General features: G+C 38.2%; 1 protein-coding gene across 1 annotated transcript in view; it reads right to left on the bottom strand.

Annotated features, from left to right (window-relative positions):
• Window positions 1-14,458, bottom strand: part of LOC150083885 (N(G),N(G)-dimethylarginine dimethylaminohydrolase 1) — a 92,666-nt gene extending 78,208 nt beyond the window's left edge. Inside the window, exon 1 of the mRNA XM_090375825.1 lies at window positions 14,186-14,458. Within this exon, the coding sequence (XP_090231951.1) occupies window positions 14,186-14,458 (273 nt within the window). The remainder of the gene's footprint in view (window positions 1-14,185) is intronic.
• Window positions 14,459-22,730: the final 8,272 nt, after the last annotated feature.

Below are 22,730 nucleotides of genomic sequence, written 5' to 3'. Positions count from 1 at the left end.
GATTTTTTGTTTTATTTTGGTGAGAACTGTGCTGTTTCTTACACATCAGAATATTTGATACTTGCCATCTATTGCTGCATATCGGAGGATTACTAAATGCCAACAGAAAGATCACGCTCTTCCTGAGCCAGTGCAGTGGGGTGAAACTTGAGGATTATAATGAAAACCCAAACTCATTTTTGCAGCAATTCAATTTCCGGGTGGATGCCGCAACGGATGCAGTGAGACAAAGAAGAGCGTATCGTAAGTCACAACGAAAACTGTCGAATAGCAGCGCACACCTGTAAGGCAACCAAAAGACATGAGCGCAGGGGGGAGGAAAGCTTAGGTGATCTCAAATAAATTTATGCACCAAGACAAAGAATTATGGAAAGTGCATATAAAGTGACATTTAAATACTGGGGAAAAGCACTAAAAATTCCAGTTGCGTGATTTGTTAAAGTATTTGCCAAGGGTTTCAAGATAACACAAAGCGAAAAAATGTGTAAATGGTGATGATCCGCTGAAATATGAAATAATAACTTATGTTCATGCAAAGCAAACACAGCTTACAAGGAAAACGTGATAAAAATAATATCTAATTTTAACACTAAAAATTCAAGCGAAGGCCACTGAGTCATTCAGCATTTTTTATTTTGATAGACAATTAAATTAAATTAAATTTGTAGCCGTAGTCAATCCACTGAAGGATGGAGGCTTCCTCAACAAGTCATGTTGAGGGTATGGACCACAATCTGCCACGCTGGTCCAGTGCGGGTAGGCAGATCGACCGTATTCAGCAGTCAGGGGCTTGAATCCTGGTCTACTCAAAGAGCATGTATTATTGCACTCCCACTCCTGATCACTCGGCTACAGATAATTACTACAATGTAAATAAACTTCTCCATAAAGCAAATGACGGTGGTTATTCCCACAATTGGAATTTAAAAAAAAAAAACAACAGATGTGGCTCTAAAAGGTGTGAACCACGGATCTCCAATTCAGGCGGAATGCAACTTTTAAAAAATAAAATTGCTGCTTTGGTTCTCTTTAATTCAACAGCACGAAAGTGCTAAAAATAGTTAACTGACAAAATCTGTGTAAAAAATAATTTATCAAAGCTGTTTTTTTTTTTAAGCAAATTTAAGTTACCTAATCAGAGTAGCAATAAACACCCAGCCTACTTTGCTTTAACCATAACGAATCCGAAGCCTGTAGCTTCAGTCTTATGCTCAAATTACATCCCCAGCCCCAATGACTTAAGACAATGGGGGGAATAAGGACAGGGATATGCTGGTTAGCACTCAGTCAGCTGCATCCAACTGGTTCCAGTTCACTTCTTACAGTGAAATACTGTGCATTTGAATGGTTAACAACCTGCATACCAGTGCACAACTGATCAAGAAACTATGACTACGAGACTGCAACTGATTTCCTAGCAAAAATCACGTCACACATTTTAAATAATCACTATTTATTCTCTTTCATTTCTGAAATTACTTATCCTTAAAAAAAAAAAAAAAGTGTTAAACACAAAAGGATCCACCTATATGGCAAAAAGAGTGAAATATTGCAAAATAACACACAAATTATCTGGAAGCGAAATAGAATGCATACCTCTCATTAATGTATATTCATCGAAATTCAACCTGAATGTAAACAACGTATTGCGTTACATTTCCAGGGGGCGTTTGATTTTTACTTAAATTAATCGATTTTTAAACATTTTCTGTGATTAATATAAGTGAAAAGTAAATACAGTAAATGGATTTACATTCTCTAAACTTAGCCATTTGGTACAATTAAAACTGTAATATTTATTACTCTTCTCCCACATACTTTTTTTAAATCTCCTTTCGCGCTTTCTCTCATATATATACACATGTATAATCTTTAAAAAAGCTAACAATACTGCATTAAAACTACATTTAATCCATACATTTTTCTTCTAAATTTTTCTTCTATAAAAATTGTATGTAAAAAAGAAATAATAATTGACAGATTTATATTTGTTCGATTTTAATGAAGTATGTAATGGTTTGACAATCTTTCTAAAAGAACTAAATATAAAATTTCATGAAAATCTCGAGTTACATGTGGAGGACGGACATGGTGAAGGCAATAGCCACTTTCGCAGTACAAATATGTGAAAGGGGCCTAAACCTGATTTTGACCTGTGCTAGAAAAAAGGACTTAATCCATTTTTTATAGCACAGGTGAAACAATGACTCACCCATACACCACATCTCTAGAGAGAGGGAGAGAAAGAAAATGGTACTTATCAATAAGGCACAACCCCACCTCCAAGATGGCCATTTTTGGGCTTGCTGGCACCTCATCAGGGCGATTATGAAAACAAGTTTCTAGAACTGAACTAATTAACTGTCCTAAGCCCATTCTGTAGATTATGCATTTTGACTATTAACAGGATTGTGTACGTTTTTATAGCACAAGTAAAGAATGAAGCAGAGTTTTTTTTAAAAAAAAGCAATGATCTCTGAAACTATGAAACTACTAATACAAGCTGTTCCATGGTTGCTTATTAGTAACGTGATCCCATTCCATTTAGAAGTGCACTTACAGTAGAGCAATATGAAGCAATCTAGGCATACTTAAAAGCTATTAATTAACTAAATGATTAAAATGAACAAATTTTGGCAAAATTAAGCTAATTAATAGCTCTTAATATCCAGATTATGCTTAAAAGGCACCATGGGTCTATTTTGCTTATTTTTAGGTTTAAGCAATTTTTGTCCAAACCTTTCTTGTCATATTTAAGAAGAAATTTTTGAATTCGGTATTATTAATATTGGACTAAGTATAGTATTACCATTTAGATTTTCACAATTTCTACATTAAAGTTTTGCTGAGCTTTTTTCCTCACTGGAAGAGTTGTTCATTCCCCATCTTCAGTTTACTCTAAAAAATGTCATCAGTGTACTTTTAACATGAACATAAACTGCTTTTATTTGAAAAAAAATAATAAAATAAATAATAAATAAAAACAACTGTTGTCGTGAGGACAAACTGTCCTCACTCTATAAAGCTAAATGCATGCAGTAAAGAGAAAACATCACAAACTGTTGCATTTTTGCTTTTTTCCTCTTCAAATAAAATTGTAAACGGTTTACATTTATTTCAAAAGTACACTGAAGGCATTTTCAGAGTAAACTGAAGAAGGGGAACAATTTTCTCACTAATAAAAAAAAAGCAACTGATTATGCAAATTTTAATTTAGAAATCTTAAATTGTAAACAGAAGTATCAGTCCAATTAAAATCAAATTCAAAAATCTGAGCCCAAATATGACAAAAAAGGTCCAGGTGACAAATAGACTAAACCTAAAAAGAAGCAGGATGGACATCAGTGCCTTTTAATTGAAACAGCCTGTATAAGTGGCAAATTCCTTAAAACATCTTACTATTGTATAGTATTAGTAGCGGCAATGATGCAAGAAAAAAAAAAGGTTGTTCATGATAATCAAAGAAATGGATATTCGTCAATCTCTTGAAATGAGGACCGAGGTGCAAAAGTTTGAAAAAATTGTGGCAAGAGATTGTCATTTGACCTTTAGAATGATGGCTGATGAGTTGGATATGAATGAGGAGATGATTTGTCAAAATCTTCATAGATTTTGGGAAAAGGTAGGTCTGTGCTACACAGCCTCAAAGATAAGCAGAAGCAACAAAGAGTGTCATCATGTGAAGACTTCATCCAGACAATCCTAACTTCCTCAACTGTACTATCACTGGAAATGAGTGTTAGGTGTTTCAGTACAACCCAGAGACAAAGCATCAGAGCATGCCGTGGACTTAAAAATCATCACCAAACCCAAAAGATTTTGTTTACGGAAGTTCAGCATCAAGATGATGCTGAACTTGTTTTTCAACAAAGAGGGTGAGATTCACAAGGAATCTGTACTGAATCTGTATCAATTCTGCATTCTACATACAGATGCTTTGAAGACTATTGCAGCACATTTCTCAGGTGAGGCTGCAATTTCAAAAGAAAAGCAGCAAATTCTTGCTGCATGCACGACAATGGCCCTGCACCTGTGAAGTGATTACTTCTTCCTCTTTCTCAAGGTGAAGCAAAGGAAGGAGATTTCAGAATGTTGAGGACATAAAGAAAAACAACCACCAAACTGAACATCACCTCTCTGGATGCCTTTGCTGACTAATTCAGAAACTATCAGAATGATGTAATAAGTGCATTCAATCAGGTGATAATTACTTTGAATAAAAATAAAACCATTTTTGAGCTCCTTCACTTTGTGAAGGAGCACAGTGAAGGTGCCCACTGAGAATAAGTAACAATAGTCTCCTCTATTAGTGAAGCATTACTTATTCGAGATAGTGCAATACATGGTAACTCGTGAAGGATGAGCACAATATGAGATACGGATGAAATGATGCCCTTTACACTACTATCGTAGTTTTTTCTTTAAGAGTTGTCTATGGGTATCTACAATGATATCATATATTGTTTTAACAAACTATGAGTTTAGAAGTGCCATCTAGATTTACTGAAAAAAAAAAAAAAAAAAATTGACCAAGAGGGAACACAGAAGTAACATGTATGCTCTAATAACAGTTTATTATTCTATTTTAAATTAAAAAATACACTTAAAATTAAACTTGAAATTAAATTTATGTGGATCTTATGACAGTTGTTGTTATTTGGTTTTTAGGAGCATTAACAACTAAGGCCATATTGCTCCATCTTATGACAGACAGATATTGTGCTAGCATGCTAAAATTTAATGAATAAATGGAAAACATGAACAGAACATTACTTTTTCTGTATGATGTAGAATCATACTGAAAAAACGCAATTATCCACTTGGATGCAAACCCTTTATTGTTTAATTCCTTATAGGAGGAATTAAACAATGTTTCATAACCTAGAGACATTCATGACTGTCCACAAAGGGAAGCATTCCACATCCTTGCATCTCTCTAGAAATGCATCTCAATATTTGGCTGCACAAGGGTACACTGGACTTGAAGCAATCATACTCCAACACATATCAAAAGGTGTGTGGGGGGGAAGGCCTTCCAAAACTGGCCACACACTAGCCCCCAAGTTACTCCTACTAGTCCTACCCATACATGCATGCAAGCACACACTAATTGGCTATATGAAAACTGCTGTTTCTTCAAGACAATCAGGATAAAATTGTTTCACTACCTGACATACTATACACAGTCACAGCTGTAGTGGACTCACTGTACAAGATAATATTTATCCCATTAATTGCTAAACAAGGTTCTTAACTTGAGGGCCACAATCTGCCAAGCTACTCTGAATGGACTGCCACAGATCTCCAATAAATATACAAATATAGTCTAAGTCATTAATTCTACTTAACATATTTTTCATCCTATTAGTATATTAAATGCTCAAATGGATTCAGTATCTTAAGCTTAAATTAAACCCTTAGCCAATCCAATAACCAAAATTTGGATTTCAGCAAAAAAAAAAAAGAAGCAGAAAACTATTGTGCTAGGTTAACTGACAGACCTTTGATCTCTTTTAACTGAATTTTGCATATTTTCAGCTGGCTGCTTTAGTTTTAGGAGAAAGTCTATACAAATAATGAATCATATTGCAAGCAGAAGCTATTTTTCTACATTGCCAGCTTCTTTTGATAAATTACCTACTTCTTGAAAGCAGAAATTCTAGAATTATGACATATTTTTGGAGAACATTTTTGAATAACATTCATCATAAAGGCACATTCAGCAATTTCAACATATATATATATATACAAAAAAAATAGAATGATCAAATATCAATTAAAGCTAACAAGAGTTTGTGCCATTTGCACAAATTTATGCTAGCTTTCATTTTATTAAGAGTTGCAATTTCTCTGTGTCAAATACTGTAAATTTTATGACAACTCCCTTTCTTAAACAAACTGAGCCTCTTCCTGTTATGAAGCCATGCTGAATGGCAATGGAATGTGCATACATCTGAATACCTTTGTATAATATTCAAGACGTATGTCATTTTATTTGCTAACTCCTCTTACACTATTTGAAGAATCTCTACCAAATTTGGAATGGTAACTCACAGGATCTCCCCCTCCTCCCATCCCAGAAGGACAAAATGTCAAAAGGTTTTGAATTTTTCATTATTTAAAATAAATGCAGGCACTGAATTCTGTCCATACAAAAAATGAAATGAAGTACTGGTTACACAAAGTTTTATTTATTGGTGAGCTTAAGATACAATAATGCCCACTGTATCAGTGGCGAAGCTATACCATTAACTGTCAATGGCATGACCATCATGAGTAATCCCAAGAAGTGTGCAATGTACAGTCTGAATCCTAGTTGCACTCTGCTGTGCAAGTTTCATAGCTACTCACAGGTGGCGACAGTCTCATTGCATTCACTTGACTGCAACTTCTTTACAGTATCTGTGCAGTGTACATTAACAAGAAAATGTGCCTCGACTGTAGATGTAAACAAATGTCACAATGACTCAGTTTTTTATAGATTATTATATTTCTGTGCCAATGACACTCCTTACTTTTGACACTCCTCACAAGTTCCAAAAAACAGATTTAGGAAAAGTTAGCAGAGAGCAAACAGGTCATTTTATTCCAGAAAAAGGAATGACTCTTTATCATTTTTCTTATGCAACAGAGTTAAAAACAGAAAAACTGTACAAATAAACAGATAAACTATAACTATTTATCTTTCCCATGGACTAAGATGCAACAGGAATGTTATATAGGGTGTCTATAAATTATTCATCTGATTATGAAGTTCAATTAAAATTTTATTGTAATAGGTATCTTAAAATGGTTTGCCTGCATTTATCAAAGCAACATCAGTTTTTTTTTTTCTCATGCAGTTGGCAGCCTTGATCTCAGCAAGCATTGCAACAGTATAGCACTAAAATGGTAGCAGTGCAGGAGAAAGCAATACATGAGTTGTGGCTGTGGGATACCAAATCTCCAGTGATTGTAGAGAGACATTTTCAATAGGAATTCCAGAAAGATCAACTTAGAAAACAATAGATGAGGTCATGGCTGAAACAGTTTCAAGAAACTGGCAGCGTGCTGCACCAAAAAGGAGCAGGTAGGTCTGGTGTATCTGCATATCAATTTTCGGAAATTCAGGAGGCGTTTACTTGAAATCCTACAAAATCTACCCATTGAGCAAGCCTACAGCTGCAAATACCACAAACAACGTTGCATAGGATGGTATGCAATACATTGAAACTTTATGCTTACAAAATGCAAACAGTCGAGAAAATTAAGCCTCACAACAAACAAGAATGAGAGGAATTCACTATTCACAATTGTATAGATGAAGTGAGAATTTTCCAAAAAATGTTGTTTTCAGTGATGAAGTGACATTCAACCTTTCTGGTAAAGTTAACAAACACAATTGTCACATATAGGGATCTGAAAATCCCCTTATGTGATATCAGTTTGTTAACACAAGTGTGATAGTCCCAAGGTAAACGTGGGTGCAGAGATGAGGAGCAGGTCATCATTCTATAGATTCAATATCAGAGAATCAAATTCTACTCCACAAACGAAATCAGAGGGAAAAAAGGTTGAAAAGAGCACTTATTATTGAAGAATTAGAAAGCTGGTCCAGCATGAATTTAAGATAAGTTTATTGACAGATATTTATTTAAAGTATACCCAGTAAAATAAAATAAAATAAAATATTTCCAGAAGCTTTCGGAACTCGTGTCCCTTTCTCAACTGACAGAATTTTTAAATACATTACAAGCAAACTGTGGCACGTTACTCATTCGTCATTGTTGTAGCACGGACGTGTGCTGCCTTGCGCCAGTGATCATCCATCAATAAAACGGTTGTCTCCAGGATTGGATGTATACGCATGCCTTTCTGGCGATTTAATGCCTTAGGGTTGTTCATTATGTTTAGTGACTCTAGCCATAGGCGGTGGCGAAAGTGTCGCGCGTGGTCCACTATCTCAAAGTCGCGCTTGGGGTCAAGATCGTGGTTGGTAGCCCAAAAATGTTCTGCAAGCGCGGACTGGTCAGTTTCGGCAAGCCGGATTGCTCTGTCGTGTTCCGTGAGGCGATCCTGGAGACGTCTCGATGTCTCACCTACGTAGCAACTGTTACAGGCCCTACAGGTGATACGGTACACTACATTGCTGCGTAAGACAGGTGTGACAGGGGTCTTCACACTGGAGACAAGTGAACGTAGGTTCCTACCTGGTAATTGTACACATTTTATGTTGTAACTTCTCAGGATCTTCGAGATACGTCCTGACACTCCTGGATAGTACGGAATGTAGGCGGATGATATGCCGACTTGCTTCGGAGGTCTTGGGTTGGAAGTAAGCTCTTGTGCCTGTAACAAGCATCTGTTTAGTACATGGGATGGATAACCGCATCTGGTTAAGTCCGCCTTCACACGGGAGATCTCGTTACGTCTAATTGTGTCGGTGCTGGAATGGCTCCAGGCCCTGGAGAACAGGGTGCGGGCAGTGCTATTGAGATGGCTTGGAGCGTGGCCGGACCCGTAGTTGGTGAATTGACCGCACCACATGGGTTTGCGGTATACTGAGGTCTCTAGATGTGGGCCTACGCGATGCACTAGCACGTCCAGAAACGGGAGCGAACCGTCCACCTCTGATTCTACGGTAAACTTGATGAAATTGGATAGAGAGTTGAGGTATTCTAGTAGTACCGTTTCAGAACCACGTGGTATTATGGTAAAAATATCGTCGACATATCTACACCACGTTGTAATAGGTGTAGGTGGGTTCTGGTGTATCTGCTTCTCCAGATCTTCCATGGCGATGTTAGCTACTACGGAACTGACAGGGGCACCCATAGCAGTGCCATGTACTTGTTTGTAGAGTGAGTCTTCAAAGGTGAAGATGCTGCTAGAGAGGCATAGGTTGAGGGCGGTACAGATGTCATCAGTGGATAGTGACGTCCTGGATTGGAGGCTTAAGTCGCTCTCAAGGAGCCTTCTGGCGCAGTGCACGGCCTGTTGGACGGGAATCGAGGTGAATAAAGAAACCACGTCAAATGATGCCATGACAGAGTTATCAGGGATTGAAATGTCCTTAATGGTGTTAATGAATTCACTGCTGTTTTTAACGGTGTGAGATGTATTACCTATAAGAGGCGAGAGGAGGCTCGCGATGTGTTTGGACAGTTCATACGTTGGGGCACTGCAGCAAGACACTATAGGTCTGAGAGGAATACCCGGTTTATGGATCTTTGGTAATCCGTAGAATTGTGGTAGTTGACAGCCAGTACCACGCAGAAGATGGTGAGTCGCGGTCGGGATCTTCTTATCTTTAAGCCATGCGTGGACAAGTTTATTAACATTTGCTTCCAGACGTTTCAAGACTTTAACGGGAGGATCAGGTAGAGGTTCATATACGTTAGGATCGAGTAATAGGGCCAAGGCTTTCTCTCGGTAGGCTGATCGGTCCAGCACAACAGTCCGGCGCCCTTTATCCGCAGGAAGTACAACGATGGAGTTGTCTTTTCTTATAGATGACAGGGCGGCACGTTGGCGGTGGTTGAGGTTTGAGCACGTTTTTCGAGTGTTGCGGAGGACTGCGGCAGTCTTGAATCGGATCTCGTTGGCAGTTTCTTCGGGAAGGTTGGTAATACTGGCTTCTATGCCCATAGCGAGCTGTGTGATGGGAGGTTTCGATGGTATAACGGCGAATTTCATACCGTTTGATAAAACACTCAGCTGCTCGTTGGACAGTTGTTTGTTACTTAGATTCAAGACGAAAGAAGTCGTGTCGTCTGAACGAGTGTTCGTCTTTAAGGAGTTAGTTTCTATGCTCAAGTTTATGAACTTGCGCTGTTGGCGTAAACGGTAGGTATCCGAGGTCTGACTAGCCCGATGGCAGATGGTATGTATAAGGTTTGTAAATACAATAGGCGAGACCTTACCTTGTATATGTTGTAACAGTCTGGACTTGTTGTAGTCAGCGTTCCTGATTTCATGGTGGAGATGGGATATCCATAAATTTAACGTGCGCAGGCTGAAGTTAAAGCAGGCACGATCCATATGAGAGTTGTGGAACGGGGCTTTGTATCGGAACCCTTTAGGTATAATTCGATTGCTTTTGCATCTGTGGGCGAAGCGTAAATGTTGCCTGTAGCGAGCTATTGAGAGGAAGCATTTTTGCAACTGTGCACAATCGTTGTAGGTATTATGGCCATAAAGTGATCGAATAGTGACAAATGGGCCTGGAGTACTGGGGTCCATAGTTTAACAGATATTTATTTAAAGTATACCCAGTAAAATAAAATAAAATAAAATATTTCCAGAAGCTTTCGGAACTCGTGTCCCTTTCTCAACTGACAGAATTTTTTTTAAATACATTACAAGCAAACTGTGGCACGTTACTCATTCGTCATTGTTGTAGCACGGACGTGTGCTGCCTTGCGCCAGTGATCATCCATCAATAAAACGGTTGTCTCCAGGATTGGATGTATACGCATGCCTTTCTGGCGATTTAATGCCTTAGGGTTGTTCATTATGTTTAGTGACTCTAGCCATTTTTGGGCTACCAACCACGATCTTGACCCCAAGCGCGACTTTGAGATAGTGGACCACGCGCGACACTTTCGCCACCGCCTATGGCTAGAGTCACTAAACATAATGAACAACCCTAAGGCATTAAATCGCCAGAAAGGCATGCGTATACATCCAATCCTGGAGACAACCGTTTTATTGATGGATGATCACTGGCGCAAGGCAGCACACGTCCGTGCTACAACAATGACGAATGAGTAACGTGCCACAGTTTGCTTGTAATGTATTTAAAAATTCTGTCAGTTGAGAAAGGGACACGAGTTCCGAAAGCTTCTGGAAATATTTTATTTTATTTTATTTTACTGGGTATACTTTAAATAAATATCTGTTAAACTATGGACCCCAGTACTCCAGGCCCATTTGTCACTATAAGTTTATTGCATTTGTGAGTAATTGCAATGAACTGCGAAAACAAGTTATTGTGGAATAATGGTGAAACTATATGTTATTTATTATACAGAACTGAAACATATACATACATACACAAAAAAATATATTTTATAAGAGATGGGGACATCATAGAGTTAGAGACAGATCAGCATCAGTGGCATAATTATAAGTTCTGTAAACTGATTTTTATAGTTATTTAACTGCGAAATTTATAAAAAGAACCTCCAAAAATGTAAACTAAACAACTACAGCAGCGTTTCCCAATTAAATTTAGTCACAGAACCCTTTTATATTTTGTACAACATAACAGAACCCCTTAAATATTTTAAGCATAGCACATAAAAAAAATAAATGTGCCGCAGGGGAAAAATTTTCTTGATTCAAGGTCAAATACCTTTAAATTCTTTGTTTATTATTATTAGTATTAAAAAAAATTCAAAAAACGTCCCACCATGCAAAATAGGGATCCAAACACAGCGTAACCAATCACAGCCGTTTGGGCATCGTTTCCTAGTATTTAGGTAGGTAGGTGCAGTAGTATACAGTCAATGCAATGTGCAGGTTCTGAATTACAATTACAAAGGCAGTTTAGTGCACAAGCTGTGCAGTAAAAGTGACTTGACCCAAATATTGTCTCATCTGCCAGATATAAACGTACTTACAATATTTTTAACTTTTAATGTGCAAAATTTACAAAAAAAATTTTTTTTCACGGTACCCTTAATTTTACCTCACGGAACCCTGGGGTTCCGTGGAAAGACTGTGCTGTATTATAGTGGTAGTGTCTGCTTTCAAAGATAAACAAAAGTACTCAATATTGCTAAAAGCGTCCTTAATTATATTTAGAAGTCTCAAGATCTTGAACCATAGTAAGATCAAACGCATGTACTACTTCACTCCTGTTTACTGCTTGGCTATATATCAGACTGAGTGGTCAACAGGAGTGAAGTAATATGCCTCTCAGTTATGTCAAGCCTTTTACATGGGGGGGGGGGGGGGCTTACCAAGAAAGAAACTAAAAAGTAATCCTATGGAAATACACAAAATACAGAGAATATTTTACCTTTGATTCTGCAAGGTCTGAAAAAAAAAAAAAAAAAAAAAAAAATTAAAAATTGAGCAAAAACAGAACCTTTTTTCCCCCAGCTTATTTACATATAAAATAAGCTACTGGTCTACAGGTACAATTCACAGCCACCTTAATCACTAAAACAAAAGTTACCAGCTAGTTTTCAAAAATGTCGTTACCTATTAATAGCAAGCTATCAACTTCTACACCATGGAGGTTGATAGCTTGGCTATTAAAATTGCACTAATGTCTCATTATCTGAGTTGCCTTAACTCAGACATGAGGCATTGGTGTATGTCTCTTAGTTGTATATACTAAGGCTGGTTTGCCTTTTTTGTGAGATATGAAAAATCTCAGGTTTATATAACTGGTTAAAATTTGTGAAAGGTTGAACTAAAAGCATTTCATCATATGCTTTGAGGGAGGAGATGGGAAATAAAAGTCATCTATTAAATAAATGATTCATGAGCATAGTATGGGGTTAATACCAAGCACAAGTAGTGCTTAGTAATTTTCACTCTATTCAATGGACAATTTTTGAGACTTTTTTTTCCCAAAGGTATTTTAATTTACTACTAAGTGAACAAAATAGCTTTAGGGCACAATAAGAGCTATAAAGAGAGGGAAGAACTTAACCACATACCAATCATCTACTAGTAAATACAATACAGTATAAACACTATCTAATAATAAACTAACCACTATATCCATTCTTCATTCTTACTATGCATAAACAAGAATGGATGTAGAAAACAATCCCAACCATGAAATTATGGCCCTACTGTACACCCACCTTTGCCTCCCCCCCGGGCAGGTTGTTAGATTGTTTGACAAGTTCCTGCTTCCAATAGAACATTTTTCTGGCCCCAAAAAAAACCTGTCCCTTTCTTCATCAGAACTGGACCTTATTACGGGATGCAAAACTATTTAAGAATAATTTTAGATCCTGAAAATGGCTGAAACTTGTCAGCAATTAGGCTAACTAAAAATAGACTTCAATGAACATTATAAAGTCTAATTAACACATGCCTTAATATTTTTAAACTGCTGGGCAAAAGCGAAAATCTCGAATAGACTTTTAACAAATCGAAGTAAACTTCGTATCTCCCTCGAATATAACACCGAGACTATTTAATGACTATTAAAGACTATGTTTAATCATCATAAAAGAATACCGTACTATTTCCATTACTATACATATAAGCAAGGAGAAATTTCTTGCATTGAAAAGCAGTAATTATATGGTCAGTCAAAATTAATGGCGACAGGGGCACTAAATTATTCAATTCGTGGATGGCTGGCACAAAACATGGTTAATTTAAGCCGGTAACCACTACATGAAATGTATTTATTTCATTTAGTGGTACTCATCAAATTCAACTAAACGTTAATAAAAAATCGCACAATCAAGCTGGTTATCTGAATTACCTACCTACCATTCAAATAAAACAAACCACCTTAAATAGGGAACTAAACAGTGGCGCGTTATCCTATAAGAAAAAAGACATCAGCCTAAGGCCCCGATCAGAGGGGGACCCATACCAAAATCACCGTTTCAATTGCTGGTTTTTTTTTTTACTAGTACTTTTTAATTGATTTTTATCGGAAACCGAACTTTCTACCTCCCAAGGTCAATGAACTTTACTTGAAGATTAATTTGAAAATTGGGTTTTATTTCAAAAATGGTTTTACTCATTTTGATGAAATTTTATACTTAGTTCTTATGTCATATAATTTGTTGTCACGATAAAAAATTGAAAATGTTCTTTACGAGTTTTTAATTTAGACGGGAGCCCCCAAATGTCGTTTTGCCTTAGGCCCCCTAAAAGTATAATGCACCAGTCGAATTAAAAGTTACAAAAAGCTTTAATTAAAAGTAAAAACAGATGAAAATTATTCCTGTCAGATAACGTGAGTTAAAAAAAAAAGAATGAAAGATTATACGTATTAAATAAATCCAACCGTTCAAGGATGTGTATCACCTGAAGCAACCGGCTGCTATGAAAATGTTTACAAACGAAAAATTTTAGATTTCCTAATTTTTAACTTATACAAATAAATGTTAAAACTAGAGATGTCAAATCTAAATGTAAAAATGAATGCTTAAGTGCGTACAAATAAAAGCAGCACGAAAACAATTTGACAGAAGGAAAATATTAACACGAGCAGCCCCACCTCTTTCTGACGAGCGGGATGCCCGGGCTTGCAGATCAAAGCTGTGCCGTTGCAAACAACTGCCGTGTCTTCAACAAACACACAGTCCGGCAAAGATTCATCAGGAGGAAGTTCGATAACATCTAATCCAATGTCCCTCAACGCACGACAGTACGCTTCATGCTGCCTTTTAGCTTCTTCCATAATAATTTCATCCTTCAGTCCGATTGCACTAGTCTTAAAACTAGCAGGAATACGGCACACTATTGCATGAGTGTAACGCATTGACGCCATTTTCAATACATTTGAGAGCAAACGAGGCTACGCGCCTTATGATACTCTGCTCACCAGAGCGTTTGAGGGTTTAAAAGAGCATAGGAGGTGTTGCACGAGGCATTAAGCACGAGCGACGTTGAGTGGTTATTTGTTTAAATAAAATAATCGCATCATTACATAAAAAATAAAGGGATTACGTAGGGAATTTAGGGATATTATATATTTCCACTAATTAGTTAAGAAAAGGAAGAATTACCTCGTTGTAGAACACTAATATACCTTCATCAATGATATTGATGAAGATATATCAGGTTAATGTGTCGCAGTTTGAAGATGATACAAAGGTTGGCAGGGTTGTTAATGACAGTAATGACAGTGATAGAAGTAGCTCCAGAGAAACGTACCAACTGTGTGGTACTACATTTAAGGTGGTAGAAAAGGAAAAAGACCTGGGAGCAATCGTTCAGTCAGATATGAATTTTTCTGAGCAATGCAGACAGGCTGCCAGGTCATGGGGTTTTGTAAATTATATATAGGAATTTTGCTAGCAGAGAAAAGGAGGTAATAGTCCATCTGTATATGGCAATAGGAGGGAGTATATGATGAGAGCCTTGTCGATCAATTCGGCCCTGGAAAGTTTGTGCAAGGCTCAAGGGGTAGAATTTTTTCAGCCTAATCTGTACATGTTAACAAGAGACACTGCTTCTACAGTGATGGGATACACTTAAATAGAAAGGGTGCAAGACTATTTGCTGATGCTATCGAGGCAGTGTTAGGTGGGTCGGAAAACTGCTAGGTTGGTGAGTACAAGGATTAATAGATTAACAGTAGCCACTGGCAGAGGTGAAAGTGATTCTTGCACTGCTTCTATTGGAACGAGCAGCAGCCTGGAAAACAAGATGCAGGGTATTTCAGAGACTGCTGGGAGTCATCGGTACAAGTAAACACATGGTTTGTGTTAGGGTAGCTAAGAATAGGAACAGGTGCATGTATACATGCGTGTACACCAATGCTAGGAGTTTGGTAAATAAATTTGATGAATTTGAGGTACTGCTCAAAACATCAAAGGCAGATATTGTTGGGATATCAGAGAGATTGTGTCACAAAGATATAAGGAATGCAGAACTGGGATTTAGGGAGTCCAATGTGTACAGAAACGATAGAGAGGATAGGAAGAGAGGAGGGGTTATGCTATTAAAAAACACATAAAATCCAAGGAAGTGAAGCCACTTGACATCGCTGGACAGTGCAGTGTCGAGTCAGTTTGGTGTGACATAAGCATTTGGCGATCAACATTGAGAGTTGGAGTGTGCTATAGGCCTAATGACTCTGATTAGTATAATAAGAAACTGTACAGGGAAATAGAGTGGGCCAGTAAATCAGATTCTTATAATGGGAGATTTTAATTTCCCAGATATTGACGGGAATTTGGGGGCTGGTCACTCACACACTAGCAAGGCTTTTGTGGATTTATTGGATGATTGTTTTCTACATCAGCATGATCAGGAGGCAACTAGGGGGAGTAATACTCTTGATCTGATTATCAGTACTGATTCTTCATGCATTAAGAATCTGCAGATAAAGGAACTAATAAGTGGCAGCGATCAAAGTGTGCTGTAGTGGGATTTACTCAAAGAGGTTACTACCATCAGGGTTAAAGGGAAGGGTTTTTACTTTCGTAAAGGCAACTACGATGGTCGGAGACAGTATTTAAATTCTATACAGTGGGACGAACTAATGATGTTACCAACAGCAAATTAAAAATGGAAAGCATTCAAAGAATTTATCTTGGAAGCTACTATGGCTAAATGGAGATCAGAGGAACTAATGAGACATATGTCAGAAAAGAAAAATGCATGGGATACATATAAATTAATGGGTGACATGGACGCCTATGATAGATATAAGCTGGTCTGTAACCAAGTCACAAAGGAGATTAGGTAGGCAAAGGCAACTTATGAGAAATCCTTGGAAAAGATGCAAAGAAAAACAGAAAAGAGTTCTTTATCTTTGTAAACACTAGAAGAAATGGATAAAGCAGATTGGTCCATTGGATATTGATGGTTCAACTGATGATGATCCTGTCCAGGTGGCTAACAAACTTAACGAGTATTTTGCATCTACATTCACACATGAGGAGTTATTCAGGAAGGGGAATACCAGAGGTGAAGTAAACTCTGGCAGGGAGCTAGATAATTTTGTAATAACTGAGAGGAAAGTGGAGGAGAAATTGTTGAGGATAAACATAAAAAAGGCACCTGGGGTGGATGGGATCTATCCAGTTATATTAAAGGAGGCAGCAAAGGAAGTAAGCGAACCCTTAGCTATAATTATGAGAGCTTCTTTGAACTCAGAGGAGATACCCATAGACTGGAGATGTGCAAATGTGACCCCAATTCACAAAGGAGGATCAAAGTAATTATAGACTTGTGAGATTAACTTCTGTTCCAGGAAAATTAATGGAGGCACTGGTTAAAGAAGCACTGCAGGATCATCTAGACAAGACTTCAGTTATAGCTCGGGCACAGCATGATTTTGTTAAGGGAAAGTCTTGCCTGACCAATTTGATTGGATACTATGATGCAGTCACAAAAGAACTTGATGCAGGGAATAACTTTGATATTATATACTTGGATCTTAGAAAGGCTTTTGATACTGTTGCACATGGAAGACTGCTGCACAAATTGGAGCAGTGTGGCATTGGAGGCAAATTGCTGCTATGGATAAGGGGTGGTTGAGGGGGAGAAGACAGAGAGTGGTAATCAATGGACACTGCTCATCGTGGACTAATGTTATTAGTGGAGTCCCTCAGGGTTCAGTGTTGGGTCCATTGTTGTTTTCTGTATTTATAAATGATATTCATGATGGTATATCAAGCTTAATGTCCACGTTTGCAGACGTACACAGGTTGCCAGGGTTGTTAAGGACACTGCTGACAGTATGCTGCTGAAACACGATCTGGAAAGGTTTGAGCAGATGGGCTGAGAAGTGGCAAATGAAGTTTAACCTTGACACATGTAAAGTACTACATATGGGAAACAGTAACCCCAGAGCAACGTATGAACTCTGTGGTGCTACACTAACAGTGGTAGAAAATGAAAAGGATCTGGGGGTATTTTTGCAGGCAGATATGAAGTTTTCGAGCAGTGCAGACGGGCTGCAAGAGTAGCTCATGATGTCTTGTCAATGATATAGAGGAATTTTTCTAGCAGGGATAAGAAGGTGATTATTCCCTTGTATAAGCCAATGGTCAGGTCACACCTTGAGTACTGTACACAGGTCTGGAGGCCTCATTTCAAGAAGGATGTAGAGCTGCTTCTGGAACGAGTACAGAGATGGGCAACAAGATTAGTGAATGGGACAAAGGGTTGCTCTTATGAAGAAAGGCTTACGTTTTGCAAATTACAGTGTCTCGAAACTAGGCACCGGCGAGGTGATCTGATAGAGGTGTATAAAGTCTTGAATGGTTTGAGCATGCTCAATGCTGATGGGATTCTTCCTCTTGCTCAGAATAATCACCTGAGAGGGCATAAATTCAAATTGAGGAAAGACAGATGTAGGATAGATGTGCGGAAATTTGCCTTTAGCCAGCGGGTAGTTGGTTGGTGGAACAGACTTCCATCCCTTGTTGTGGAAGTTGATAGCCTGAAGAAATTTAAGGCTCAGCTCTACAGGTATTTCGAACGAACGGTGGGGTGAAATGGGAGTGTTTTTTTTTTTTTTTGCGATGCTGCATAAGCTTCCTTTCCTGCATCATATGCCTCTACTAATGCTAATGCCAATGCTAATGGCAATGGTCAGGCCACGCCTTGAGTACTGCGTACAGGTATGGAGGCCTCATTTTAGGAAGGATATAGATTTGCTTCAGCGTGTACAGAGAAGGGCAACAATATTGGTGAGGGGAATGAAGGGATCCTCTTACCAAGAGAGGCTTACGTTCTGCAAATTGCAGCGGCTGGAAACTACTGCGAGGTTATCTGATTGAGGTGTATAAGGCCTTGAATGGGTTGAGCACGCTGAATTCTGGTGGGATTCTTCCACTTGTTCAGATTACGAACCTAAGGGGGCATAAATTCAAATTGAGGAAAGACAGATGCAGAATAGATGCGCGGAAATTTGCCTTTAGCCAGCGAGTGGTTAATTGCTGGAACAAACTTCCATCTGTCGTTGTGAAAGTTGATAGGTTGAATAAATTTAAGGAGGAACTGGACACACATTTAGAGGGAATTGTTTTGTAATTTTTTTTCTTTTTTGCTGATGCTGTATTAGCTCATACACTTGCTTTCTTGCATCACAAGCCGGTAGTGTAAATATGCTGATGCTGTGCATTGGGATCCATGACTGAAAGAAAGTCCACTTCCCTCCTGCCCGAAATAGAAAAACGTTTAATTGAGTAAAATTGTGAGTTTTTTAGTTATGTTTATGATAAAATTTACTGTCTACGAACAATATCAATTTCCTACGTAATCCCTTTGTTTTTAATGTGATAATACGATTATTTTATTTAAACGATTAACCACTCAACGTCGCTGAGCGTAATGCTTCGTGCACCACCTCCTATGCTCTTTGAAATTTTTCAATATCAATGATATACATTAATTTCTAGCAGGGATAAGGAAGTGATTATCCCTTTGTATAAGGCAAAGGTCAGGTCACACTTTGGGTACTGCGTACAGGTCTGAAAGCCTCATTTTAGAAAGGATTTAGAGTTGCTAGAACGAGTACAGAGAAGGGCAAGAAGACTGGTGAGAGGAACAACGGGGTGCTCTTACGAAGAAAGGCTTAAGTTCTGCAAATTGCAGCATCTGGAGACTAGGCACCTGCGAGGTGAACTGATTGAAGTGTATAAAGCCTTGAATGGATTGAGCAGGCTCAATACCGATGGGATTCTTCCTCTCGCTCAGATTACAAACCTAAGGGGGCATAAACTGAATTTGAGGAATGGCAGTTGTCGAATAGATGTATGGAAAATTGCCTTTAGCCAGAGTGTAGTTGATTTCTGGAACAAACTTTCATCTGCCGTTGTGGAAGTTGATGCTAAAATAAATTCAAGGAAGAAGTGGAGAAACTTTTGGAGTGAACAGATGGGTGAAATGGGAAGGTTTTTTTTGTTTTTTCTTCGGGCTAATGCTGTATAAGCTAGCTTTCTTGCATCATATGCCTGTACTATTGCTAATTCTAATAATTTTTCACACGAAGCATATTTATTGTTAGCTAGCTGTACAGCATAAGCAAAACTGCAGTGAATATAGATGAAGTGGCATTAGCATAGCTGCTGCTTTCAGTGCAATTTTTAACGATGTTTTTAAGGATTTTTTATTTTTACCAAAACAAATATTTTCAGGGAGGAACCACACTGAACTTTGCATTAGAGCCCACTTTTTATAGTTAACACACTGGTGCTGATGCTCTCCGTTGTTGAATTAACTATGCAAATAATTTACATGACTTCGTCACACTCTTAGACAGAAGAGTCAATGATCCAATGCACCATGGAATCGGTGGCCCGCGAACCCCAAACTTGGCCCAAAAATTACATCGAATCACCAACCCAAATTTTTGAGTGCGAGAATACTTTACAGAAGACACTTTTAAAAAAAAAAAAGTTAAAACATTAAGAATCCAGTTAAGGATTTAAAAGAATTTTGTTACTACCCTCCTTCCCCTAAGGAATAAAAAGAATTTTTTTACTAAGTGAAGTAACAAAATTATTTTAATTCCTTAATGTTTTAGTGGATACTTGATGTTCTTTATTTTAACATTTGTTTTTAAGGTGTTTAAAGGATGGACTCATTGTTTATATTGGTTTCAGAGCATTTAAATTGTTTTTAAAGTAGGAACTTATTGACTTCTTGCAAATATTTGGATTAGTGATTCGATGTAATTTTGGGGTTGGGTTTGAATTCCGTGGTCCACCGATTCAATGGTGCATTGAATCATTGATTCTGTCTAAGAGTGTGACGACTTCATGTAAATTATTTGCATAGTTAATTCAACAACGGAGAGTATCAGAACAGAAGTGTTCTAGAAGACATCATAGAGGTACAGTGGCGGACAAAAAACATGAATCACCTTAAAAAAGTCACATTTGTAGGGAAATGTATAAGACATTGTTTGATTACAGTCATTTTGTTTGTCGCAAAGCGAAAGTATTGCGTCATATAACGCTTCTATTGCATCAGATTGCAAAGTATTGCATCAGCTGTTTCTAAAAATACAACGTTGGAGTGGGTATATATGCTCATTAGTATCCTGTATTGCGGAGGTTTAAGCATGATTCCATATGGCCAGTTGACACAAAGAAAAAAAACAGTGTACCTGTTGCTTTCCACGAGTGCTATCTCTGATAAAATAGGCTGCCACATAGTCAACAGTATTCCGGGTGCTGAAATTAAAGCGTGATTAGCATTAGCATTAGCATTAGTAGAGGCATTTGATGCAAGAAAGCAAGGTTATGCAGCATCAGCCAAAAAAAAATAAAATAAAATAATAAATAAAAAATAACCACTTCCACTTCACCCCTCTGTTCGTTCTAAATACCTGTCCAGCCGAGCCTTAAACTTATTTAGACTATCAACTTCCACGACAAGGGATGGAAGTCTGTTCCACCTACCAACCACCCGCTGGCTAAAGGCAAATTTCCGCACAACTATCCTACATCTGTCTTTCCTCAATTTGAATTTATGCCCTCTCAGGTGATTATTCTGAGCAAGAGGAAGAATCCCATCAGCATTGAGCATGCTCAAACCATTCAAGGCTTTGTACACCTCTATCAGATCACCTCGCTGCTGCCTAGTCTCCAGACACTGTAATTCGCAAAACTTAAGCCTTTCTTCGTAAGAGCACCCCTTTGTTCCATTCACTAATCTTGTTGCCCTTCTCTGTACTCGTTTCAGCAGCTCTACATCCTTCTTGAAATGAGGCCTCCAGGCCTGTATACAGTACTCTAGGTGTGGCCTGACCATTGCCTTATACAAGGGAATAACCACCTCCTTATCCCTGCTAGAAAAATTCCTATATATCATTGACAATACACCATGAGCTATTCTTGCAGCCCGTCTGCACTGCTCAGAGAACTTCATATCTGCCTGCACAACCACCCCCAGGTCCCTTTCATTCTCTACCACTGTCAGTGTAGTACCACAGTGTTGATACGTTGCTCTGGGGTTGCTGTTTCCCATATGTAGTACTTTACATTTGTCAATGTTAAACTTCATTTGCCACCTCTCAGCCCATCTGCTCAACCTTTCCAGATCCTATTGCAGCAGCATAGTGTCAGTAGTGTCCTTGACAACCCTGCCAACCTTCGTATCGTCTGCAAACTTGGACATTAAGCTTGATATAGCATCATCAATATCATTTATAAATACAGAAAACAATAAAGGACCCAATACTGAACCCTGAGGGACTCCACTAATAACATTAGTCCACGATGAGCAGTGTCCATTGATTACCACTCTCTGTCTTCTCCCCCTCAACCACCCCTTTATCCATAGCAGCAATTTGCCTCCAATGTCACACTGCTCCAATTTGTGCAGTTGTCTTCCATGTGCAACAGTATCAAAAGCCTTTCTAAGATCCAAGTATATAATATCAAAGTTATTCCCTGCATCCAGTTCTTTTGTGACTGCATTATAGTATCCAATCAAATTGGTCAGGCAAGACTTCCCCTTAACAAACCATGCTGTGTCTGAGCTATGACTGAAGTCTTGTCTAGATGATCCTGCAGTGCTTCTTTAACCAATGCCTCCATTAATTTTCCAGGAACAGAAGTTAAACTAACAGGTCTATAATTATTTGTGTCGCCCTTTGATCCTCCTTTGTGAATTGGGGTTACATTTGCACATCTCCAGTCCATGGGTACTTCCCCTGAGTCCAAGGGAGCTCTCATAATTATGGCTAAGGGTTTGCTTACTTCCTTTGCTGCTTCCTTTAATATAACTGGATAGATCTCATCCACCCCAGGTGCCTTTCTTGTATTTATCTTCAACAATTTCTCCTCCACTTTACTCTCAGTTATTACAAGATTCTCTAGCTTACTGCCAGAGTTGAATACACCTCTGGCATTCCACTCGCTGAATAACTCCTCATGTGTGAATGTCGATGCAAAATATTCATTCAGTTTGTTAGCTACCTGAGCAGGATCATCAACAGTTGACCCATCGATATGAAGTGGACAAATCTGATTCATCCCCTTCCTTCTAGAGTTTACATAAGTAAAGAACTCTTTGGTGTTTTTCTTTGCATCCCTTGCCAAAGATTTCTCGTAATCTGCCTTAGCCTGCCTAAC

This window comes from Mastigoproctus giganteus, chromosome 6 (assembly GCF_048544385.1).
Source record: "Mastigoproctus giganteus isolate SK-2022 chromosome 6, ASM4854438v1, whole genome shotgun sequence".
Classification (NCBI taxonomy): Eukaryota; Metazoa; Arthropoda; class Arachnida; order Uropygi; family Thelyphonidae; genus Mastigoproctus; species Mastigoproctus giganteus.
This window is presented reverse-complemented; position numbering and strand designations above follow the sequence as displayed.